At 34.3% G+C, this 10866-nt stretch overlaps 1 protein-coding gene across 1 annotated transcript; it reads left to right on the forward strand.

The window, feature by feature from the left end:
* Positions 1–5432: 5432 nt before the first annotated feature.
* On the forward strand, positions 5433–7908 carry LOTGIDRAFT_193829 (hypothetical protein). The gene is made up of 2 exons (XM_009063036.1): positions 5433–6318; positions 6604–7908. The coding sequence occupies exons 1-2, from the start codon at positions 5442–5444 to the stop codon at positions 7890–7892; spliced, it is 2166 nt and encodes a 721-aa protein (XP_009061284.1). The 5' UTR covers positions 5433–5441; the 3' UTR covers positions 7893–7908.
* The last annotated feature ends 2958 nt before the right edge of the window (positions 7909–10866 follow it).

Here is a 10866-nt window from a genome sequence, read left to right on the forward strand (position 1 = left end):
ACGAATTACTATTAAATATAATTCTAGCTTCGTGACCTAGGTCCGTGCTTCTTCTGGGAATTTCCATATCACCCTGACACCACATGAAATGCATGCTAAAGTATGGTACGAATAGGACATCCAATCAATGTAGAGAATTAATTGCATGAATCGTGTAAATGAATTGTTTGTTTGCTCATAAAAATCTGAATGAAATAATACTGAGTAAGTGATATAGCATGCACGAGAAGGTATGAAAATTTGAAAGGTTTAAACAAAAGTTGGCATTTTGAAAACAAACATCTTTTCATCAATGATCTAGATGAAAATAAATGATCATATTATCAATATTATAAAAATGTGAATATTGTCCTATAGCCTATACATTTCCAAAAGGTGTGATTGAAATAAGGAACACTTCAAATACAAACTTGACATATCTATAATGTTGCATAAGAAACGCCTTCATTTCAATAATTGTATTTTTTTGAATGACAAGTCAAGACTTCCATAACAATTTCAATCCGATTTTTACTTTGAATTAAAGGCAACATGGCACAATGCACGGAAATATTAATGACGCAATGATTAACTGTAAAATTGGCAAAAACAAAAACATAATCTAAAAGTTGCGCTAAATGCGTTAATTTTAGTGTATTTCACTATGAAAAATCAACAAGTTTTTTTTCTATCCAAAATATTGAAAATCAACATGTGTTTAAATGATTTCTTCCTTTGTTATGTTCTAAAGACTAGCTAAAAGGAATTTTCAAAATTTTACCCCAAAAGGGTATAGCAAAAGAATAGCATCTAACTTGTTCTATTAGCTGAAATCTTTCCTATTTGAAACAATGTCATTTATAAGTGAGAACGTTTATAAACCACCCTTAATGTGGATTAAAGAACAATTTTATATCGGCATTGCGTGAAATCATTCACAGACAAAAACGAAACCTGTTAATATTAGCTATATCTTACAAACAACGACCTAAGATATTTAGAAAATAATATATTATCCATGTAATGCTTCATTCATGTTGGAATTGCCAATTTGAAAATCGTTTTTTGTTCAATTTGTTGTACGCTTATCAGGATTACGACAAATACCGAGATTTACAGTAAAGAATAGTTTTTATTCTATTTGGTTGATCTGTGTAATAGCCTTTTGAAATCACAGAGTTTTAACGGTAGATACAAGGTATCAGCTGCACCGTCGATGTAGTCCCTGGCTGTGGCTATATTGTACATTATTATAAAATACACGCTGCACAGTGGATGTGGTCGTGTATAAAATACAAGCTGCACAATGGTTTTGACCATTCTAATCACTATTAAAATGTGACTTAATGATGAGGGTGTATGGGAGGGCTGACAAAATCATTATGTACGGACAGATTAAAATTTTGATATTATTATGTACAACTTTATAAGAGTTACCAGGTAATAGAGCTCCATTTAGGGAAAATATAGCTTCCAATATCCTCAACAAAAAGGTATTGTGGTCTTCATGTTATCGGTTAGAACATGAGTGGATTAATGACGCCCTGGACGTTATTTCAAAAACTCCAGCAAGCACAATTCCTGGTGGATTTTGGGGAAACTTTGTGAAATGGTTTATTAACATCTAAAAAGGAACCCTATTGAAAAACGAAACTTTGTAATGAGTTATTGCTTTTGTTCTTGAAAATGCGTTCAATTTTAGCTTGTAAACACTCTAGTAAGCACATTTCTTGGCTGATTTTGACGAAATTTGGTGTAAATGTTTATTATCACGCAAGGATGACCCCTTAGTCAAAACAATCGAAAAATATTAAAAATGAATTCTTGAAAACCCGATCAATTTTTATCTTGTAACCTCACATGAAGGCACAATTCTTGACATATATTGATGAAATCTATGTTGATTTTTAACCAATGATGAACCTTTTTTTAAAAAAAAAAAAATAAAAAAATAAATAAATAAATATTTTATATGAGTTGTTGTTGAAACGCATTTGACAAAATTTGGTAATATTGTTCATTATCTCATAAAAGAAAGTTCAAAGAAATATATGACTGAAGGTTGAAAATTTCATGATGGTAATTGTTAGTGTTCTGCCAAATATTCTTATTTAAAGTCAAAGTTGCCAGTGGGTGTATATTACCTTGCCTGGCAAGTTATCTTGTTAAATTGCAATGACATCGGACATCGGGTATAGATATACTGTTAGCTAGAACCATTGCATTCTTATATATGAAGTTGCTGACGATCGGTGACGAAAACTGTGGAAATTTCACAATTATTGCCTTAAAGACTGGTTTATAAATCGGTTGATTTCCACGTATGAAACACACATTATTGAATATTGATGTAAAATAGGTATTATCTAGGGACTCATCATATAATGTCTATCATTTAATATTTATATACCTATAATGGATATTATTACTATCCCATGAATTCATTTATGATGAGACAAACCTTTTTTAATGTGCAGTTTGAGATTAAATGCCTAGAAATTAATAAACTTTATGTTTGCTGTTATCTATTTTCATACCAGTACTTTGATCATTACGTGATCAGTAAAACTAATAGTGGGAAAACCAGGGAAATTAAAATATTAGCACTATTCCAAATATCAAAATTGCCTCTTGATATCCGTACAAATTGCACATTATGATATAACATCAATAGCTTTTCTTTAAACGCGGTAATATATATATTTCATTCTTAAGAAACTTATCTTTACCTGACACTCGATTAGAGCTAAATTGTAACGGAAACGGCAATATAATATTTTATATATTGTCATATCCAAGCGTATCCGGAATCGGTTTGACAAAATACGTTATTGAAACTACAACATTTGCAGTCTGTTCGTGATTTAACAGTCGACACACAATGGCGACATTTTTGACGCAAAAGACTATCTCATGTAACACTGAGCAAATGACCTTTAAATTTTGTGTTACTTCACATTAAACATTTAAATGTTTAAAAAATCATGTATCTAAACTTGTCAAATTGTATTTGTATCTAAATAAAACGAAGAGTTTGAAATCCAGACAATTTTCAGCCAAATATTTTAATTCGAAGTTGAATGAATTTGAACCAACGTAATGTATCACGGAGTGAACTAACTTTCACTAGCAATCTATCTACACTTGCACTATAAAAACATAAAACAACTCCCAACTTTAATAAACAACATTCCTTTTCTTTTTCAACTGTGTGTTTATAAATTGTAACTAACCAACATAAACCTTGTATATAATCATAACTTTGTAAATATCTCTGTTAACACCATATTATACAGTATATCAACAAACTTGTGAATAAAAATGTATATAAAAAGAGATAAGGCACAATGATGATAAGATCTATGTACACTACAATCTTATGTCTAGAGTTGGGACCTTTTAGTCACTAACCCCCTTTGATCCTTCTTGCTCCCCTGTTCCCAACCTGGGGTGTGAGACTAGGGTGTCCGGGGTGTGGCCAACTGGTATAGGAGTAGAATTTATTTTGAATTGAGAGAGCAACTCATATCATGCTGAAAATGTGTATGAAACAAATTTTTGGGGGTGTGAAAGGTCCAGCTGATTTCACCAAGGATGTGAAGGCTGAAAAAGGTTGGGAACCACTGTTGTATCTAATCATAAGTAACTACAATAGCCCGTAACACTCTTGCTCTATACACTATTTTCTGAGTGTTCAAAAAAAAAGAAAAAAGGTTTACTCTCGTTTGCTCTTGTTAACGCTTGTTTGCTCTTGTTTACACTTCGTTGCGCTTTTTAGTTGAACCGAGAATCACACCTAAATGTTAAATAATTTTAGTTTATTCTTATAAGATTATACTTGCTACTCCAAACCCCTCATTTTTAACTATACAGAGTACTCTTTCTGTAGAAAACTTGGACTATTTTTTTATTATGATTTCCAATAACTCTATTGTGTTCTTTAAAGAGGTTTTATGATGATATCAACTTACTGCCTTCCGCATTTCGTCGGTAAAGCGAATTCTACCTCTTGAATTGGAATACCAGCTTCAAAATTGCTAAATTGGAATGACTTAAAATGTAAGTTTACATTTTTATGATTGCATAGTGAATCTTTAACTATCGGTAGTATTATAAAGGTAGTCGATATATAATAATTTGCAAACTCGATTTAATAACAAAAAACTGTAAGGACAGAAGGTCCCTGAACTACCTGTCTTTATGGATCAGTTACAAAATTCAAAGAAATATATTAAAATATATCATACCCAGTTAACTTAATCCAAATAAAATTTTGTACAAAAATCCAGTTCCAAATCGAAAGAAGAAAGAATGGTCGGGAACGAGTACTATGTTTTATAAGGGATGTATCTACCAATAATTCATAAGTGCCATATTCCCCAAACATTCCCTGACATTTGGTTATTATGCTAATGTACCATGATACACTTACCTCAGAAATTGAGAAATGCCAACACTGACAGCGAATTATGGCTTTATTAAACTTCATCGTGTCATCCGACATTACTACTTAAAAAGGAATAGGCGAGAAACATTTCGGAAGGAATCTGATCTCGTGTTTTGTATGAGGCTATGTGAAAATGTAAAGGCCAATATCCCAAAATCATCTTCGAATGACCAAGTCGTAAATTAAATCGTGGAGACGTCAAAACTTTGAAGTTAAAAAGCGCCCGTGGTATTAATTTAGTAGGGTTTATCATTTATCTCGAGACATTATGTACATTTTGTCATTATACTGTTAAAAGGGCTGATGAAGTAGTATTTGTAGTCATTGTACTAGTATATCCATTAGTATACATACTTTAAATTCCCGTGATCATGTCTGTCCAAACCAGATAAATCTTTGTGAAACGGGCGATTCCCAGATTCCCAGATTTTTTTCTGTTAATTATTGCCCAAAGACAATAGTACTCACTGGTGAGCAACGAATTGGATAGGGTTGTGGATATTAAAGTTCTAATATATTCTAATAAAATCGCTTTCTTGTCTTTTAACGTAATAAACTGTACTCGTGTTGTGAACTTACCATGTTCACCTGTGTCGCAAATAAACAAGTCAAGGCCAGGATACAAAAACCTACAAACCTTGTATAATCCTTCGAGAAAAACATCAGCAATAGACATGAACCACGTTGCATCTGAATTGTAATTGTCAGCATAATTTATAGATTACCCTTTTTTCGTTCTACCTTAACCATAAAGCTACCATTAGAAAATGAAAATAATTCAGATATGGCTGTAAGAAGTATATCCCCTTCAAACTACCAAAGAAAGATAGCTGATATCAATACGCAAAGATAATTATATGTGTGACCTATTGTTATCAAGTATTATTTTGTTATCTAGTTATAAGTTATAGTTTATCGAAGTAGCATGAATAATATGATTGTACACATCAAAATGTGGCTAACAATCGTTTTACTATGTTTATTATTAGTATCCTGTTGTTGTGACTTTCCGTTCATGGACCCTTCATTGACATGGGATGAAAGAGTACATGACTTGGTGTCCAGGCTAACTGAAGAGGAGATGATGAACCAAATGGCTAAAGGACGAGCCGATATTAAAACCGGAGCTCCATCAATTCCTAGACTGGGTATTGGAGAATATGATTGGGCGACTGAATGTCTTCATGGGGACGCGATAGCTGGCAATGCAACTTCTTTTCCTCAAGCCATCGGATTAGCGGCTACGTGGAGCAAGGATGTGTTGTATCGAGTCGCCGAAGCTACGAGTGTAGAAGTAAGAGCCAAAAACAACAATTACACAAAACATGGATTGTATGGATTCCACATGGGGCTTTCCTGTTTTAGTCCGGTCATCAATATATTACGAGATCCTCGGTGGGGAAGGTGCCAAGAAACATATGGCGAAGACCCGCACTTGACAGGTGCGTTGGCTCAGAGTTTCGTTCGTGGCCTGCAAGGGGGTCACCCAAGATATATCCGTGCATCAGCTGCATGTAAACACTTTGATGCTCATTCCGGCCCAGAAAACATTCCAAAATCCAGACTGTCATTTAATTCAATTGTTTCTGAAAGAGATTGGCGGACAACTTTTCTTCCTGCTTTCAAAGACTGTGTGGATGCTGGAGTCTACAGTATAATGTGTAGTTATAATAGTATTAATGGAGTGCCAGCATGTGCAAATAAAAAGCTATTGACTGATATTTTGAGGAATGAGTGGGGATTTTCTGGATATGTAGTGAGTGATGCTGGAGCTATTGAGAATGTGTGGCATTTTCATAACTATACCACAAATGACGTCGACACTGTTGCTACTACTGTCAACGCTGGTGTTAATCTCAATCTTGCTGCAGGTACCGTATATGAACCACAGGGTGAAAACTGATATTAACTATCCATAATTTAAAGTCTTAAAGTCAACAAAACCCAAAAAGCCAGACATAGATGAGCCCGTAATATCCCTAAAAAAGTCAAGATTAGATTGAATATCACCCCATGTTTCAGATGTTTTGAGTTTTGAATTTTGGTGACTAATGAATTATTTCAATTTACTACTCACGCTTCATATTTATTGTTAAGATTATCTAAATCAACGGATAACCCTTCTTTTTCAGGGAATTGGTCCAATTTCACCAACGCATTTTATTCAATGGTTGAAGCTATAGAGCAAGTAAAGCTACCCGATCAAATAGTCAGGGAGAGAATGAAGCCCCTCTGGTACACCAGAATGAGATTAGGGGAGTTCGATCCAGATTACATGAATCCATATAGTAATATTAATTTGGGAGCTATACAGAGTAAAGTACATCAAGAACTTTCTCTAGAAACTGCAATGAAATCATTTGTTTTGTTGAAAAATATAGACAACACTCTACCATTACCTAACACACGCTTCCATTGGATAAGCATTGTAGGACCTATGATAGACAGTCCAGAGCAGCTTTTTGGAAGTTATGCTCCTACCTATGACCCAAAATTTACGGTAACGCCATATTATGGATTAGAGCGTTTAGGGGGAAATATCACTTCGGGCCAAGGTTGTGAAGACAATAAATGTGAACACTACGCGAAGAATGACATTATTAACGCAGTTTATGTTTCAGAGGTTGTATTCGTTTGTCTTGGACTTGGAACTGAAGTTGAAGCCGAAGGTAAAGACCGAGATACCATAGATCTTCCAGGTGGACAACTTCAGCTACTTAAAGACGCTGTGAAGTATAGCCCAGAAAATGCAATTATCATTTTAATAATTTTCAATGCCGGGGCAGTTGATCTATCTTGGGCAGAACAAAACAGCAAGATATCGGCGATAATAGCAGCGTTTTATCCCGGACAGACAACAGGTACGGCACTAAGAAAGCTCATTACCCACGACGGACCATATTCTGTTCCGGCTGCACGACTGCCATTTACTTGGCCGAAATCTGATGGACAGTTACCTCCAATGGTGAATTACAACATGACTGGGAGAACATATAGATATCTGAAAGATGATCAAGAACCTTTGTATCCATTCGGTTACGGATTATCTTATACACAATTCCAATACGATCATGTATCTGTTGATCTTCCAGTTAAGGACGGTGTTTACATTGTTAATGCTGGCGATGACCTAAATGGCTCTGTTTTTGTAAAAAACAAGGGGCAATATGAAGGCGAAGAAGTTTCTCAAGTATATATTCAGTGGAAAAATATAGAGATTCAAACACCAAAATTACAACTGGTAGATTTTGCACGTCAACACATCCCTACCAAAGAGTATATTAAGGTTGACTTTACAATTGCTGCCGAGAAAATGGCTGTCTGGACAGATGATGGCGGATGGATCATCCTACCTTGCACTTTACACGTGTTTATAGGCGGACAACAACCTTTTCAGACCAAGCCGGTTGGATCCAATATCATTAGTTTTGAAGTAAAAATTCAAGGACAGAAAATGCTTAAATAAAACACATCAGCGTATTTATCGGGTAGAATGGTTTTATGGCCTACGGATTCATCCGAAACAGGATTTATTTCAAAATGTAACAGTAATAATTATCTAGTTTTTATATCCCATGGAAATGTAGACGTATATTGCAGTCGCCCCTGTCCGTTCGACGGTTCGTCCACATTTCTTGTATGAACGATAGAGGCTACAGCTTTAATCTGATCTTGACGAAACTTGGTATGTATGTATATTGATGAGATCTCGGTCAAGTTCGAAATTGGTAATAATCGGATGAACGGTTTCAGAGTTATTGCCCTTGACTTAGTAAAAACGCGTTAAATTTGGCTCGTATGCATGATAAAGGCTGCAATTTTTTTATCTGATCTTGATGAAAGTTAGTATGCATGTATATAATGTTGAGATCTCGGTCAAGTTCGAAATTGGTAATAATCGGAAGAATGATTTCAGAGTTATTGCCCTTATATTAGTATAAACGCGTTAAATTTGACCTGTATGCACGATAAAGGCTGCAATTTGTATCCGATTTTGATGAAACTTGGTATACATGTATATATTGATGAGATCTAGGTCAAGTTCGAAATTGGCAATAATTAGATGAATAATCTTAGGTCTACTACCTTTGACTAAAAATACGTCAAATTTGGCTTGTAGGCACGATAGAGACTACAGTTTTTATCCGATCTTGATGAAACTTAGTATGCATGTATAAGCTTATATTGATAAGATGCTTGTAGTCATGGTACAGGGTGCAGTTTTTATCTAATCTCAATTAAACTTGGTATGCATGTATATTTTGATGAGCCCTCAAGTTCAAAAATGGTAATAATTGGATGAATGGTTTTGGAGTTATGGCCCTTGAATTAATTCAATGCGTCTAATTTGGCTTGTAGGCCTGCTTTTTATCCGATCCTAATGAAACTTGCTATGAGATCTTAGTAAAGCTTGAAATTAGTAACAATCGGATGACTGGATTCACATATAAAACCACTACAGACTTTGTTTTATCATTTCTGACAGCTGGTAGTGGGCGTATCTTACCTTGCCTGGCAAGCTATCTTTCTGAAACGTTCTAGTGCAGGATATCATTCCAAATAATTGAAATAATAGAATGGCAAATAATACTGTTAATGCTTAATAAATCTAAGGCGGTCACGTTAACGCCAGCAACAAGTGTTAATTTAGAAATAACGAAAATTGTTGCGATCAGCCTGCATATCATGTAGTCAATCCAAATTTCTTTGGTAAAAGAATCACTTGAACTGAATCGAACTCTTGTTCAGTGTTGTTGGGTTAATTACGACCTAGAAATGTAGATAGTGACTCGCAAATTCCATCTGTCGTTTGAGAGGCCATGGACAACTAAATTCCAAGTGTTTAATAGCTAAGGTTTTAACCATGGTTGATATAGGTCTTATTCCAAAAGTTAACTTCATGTGAAAGTATCTCATCAAAGGGGCATAAACGAGGACTGTTTTGATGATATAAAGTGGACCAATATTACATAATGGAACATTATTATTGATGTCTTTTATATCAAAAAACCGCTCCAATGGTGCCTGTCCACTTAAAGTGATAATGCGGATTTCGCTAAGAACACTGTAGATGTCCTATGATAAGGCCAGTCATGTATGTGTGAATTGGTCGTGGTCATGCTATACAGTCATTTTTGTTAATGCCCACTACAATAAAATCAATACCATAAGAGAGAATTATTTTGTCGGAAACGAACTTTTAGAGAGAAGTATTCCAATCATCCAATGTTTCCACACCCCTAACTGAAAAAAAGCCAAATAAATAAATACGCATGGACAAGAAATAACGTATATATTCAACGTCTTTGTGATTTTCATAACAAATTGCTTTAGATGCGCCATATTCGGGGGGTTATTTTAGTCTTGAACATATGTAAAGAGTGGCTTTGCCTAAAATTCCCGTTTCTGGAAAGATTGGTAGAAAATTGCACAGTTGTGAGTTGTTTCTTTGAAATTAACTAATTTTGGGCTATCTTTGTATATTAAGCATTCACAATTTAATATTACTATTTATTTTTAAATTAATGAACTCATTCAACTTCAGTTAATTTTAAACAAAAGTATTTAAATCTGATTTAATTGACAACAACTAAAGGAAGTGAATGCGATTTTTTTTACCTTGCGTTGGTAATTTTAGTACACGGTGTTGATGAGAGTAGGAATCTGAACAGATCAACCAATCATTTGAAATCCTTCTACCTTGTCATTATAATCAATATATTACTGTTAATTATTGATATGAATAAAACTATATAACTACAGATATAAACAGAGCTGAGCAGCAGTGTATGGAACTTCATACCGGCTTCAGTGCTGATATTGGTACTTTAATGTCCATTTATAATAGCTTTAAGGTTACTGACATACAACTGAAATATTGTACTACCCACAGTATAGGTTGAAAAGAGCGACGAGATAGGTAAGCTTCAAAATACATTTTAAGAATATCTAGAAATCTTAACGGTGCGTGTCGCACGGGGCAGACTTGAACATGTCACTGTAACTTACAGATTTCAGCAAAAGCTGGAAATTGAAAACAGCAATCAATACGTAAAATACAGTTTTATTTTATTAATATCTCCTGCAAACGTATAAGTTCTGAGAGTCCCAGGGCATAATTTTTACGTTATTACCCGACATGGATTGAGTATTATTTTATCAAGCAAAGTCGTTTTTAATACGACGTATTGGAATACACCGAGTTTCGAATTCTCCAGTTAACACATCTTTTGTGCTTTAGACAATATTGCTGTTTTTTTTAATAATCATTCGCTTCACATTTAATATAAAAAGAGAACATTCACAGGTTACTCACAAAAACAAAAGAATATATGACGCGAATGTTGCATATTTAATCGGGTATATAACATGATGTTGCAAGGATCGCTGATTTAATTATTTTTTTGTCATGTATTTATGATTGATAGGGAATAAATAAA

The sequence above is a fragment of the Lottia gigantea genome (genome assembly GCF_000327385.1).
Source record: "Lottia gigantea unplaced genomic scaffold LOTGIsca_55, whole genome shotgun sequence".
Classification (NCBI taxonomy): domain Eukaryota; kingdom Metazoa; phylum Mollusca; class Gastropoda; family Lottiidae; genus Lottia; species Lottia gigantea.

Coding starts and splice junctions, on each gene's coding strand:
- LOTGIDRAFT_193829 (XM_009063036.1), top strand. CDS start 5,442: ATGGACCCTTCATTGACATGGGATGAAAGAGTACATGACTTGGTGTCC. Junction 6,319..6,603: donor TACCGTATATGAACCACAGG/GTGAAAACTGAT, acceptor CAATGGTTGAAG/CTATAGAGCAAGTAAAGCTA.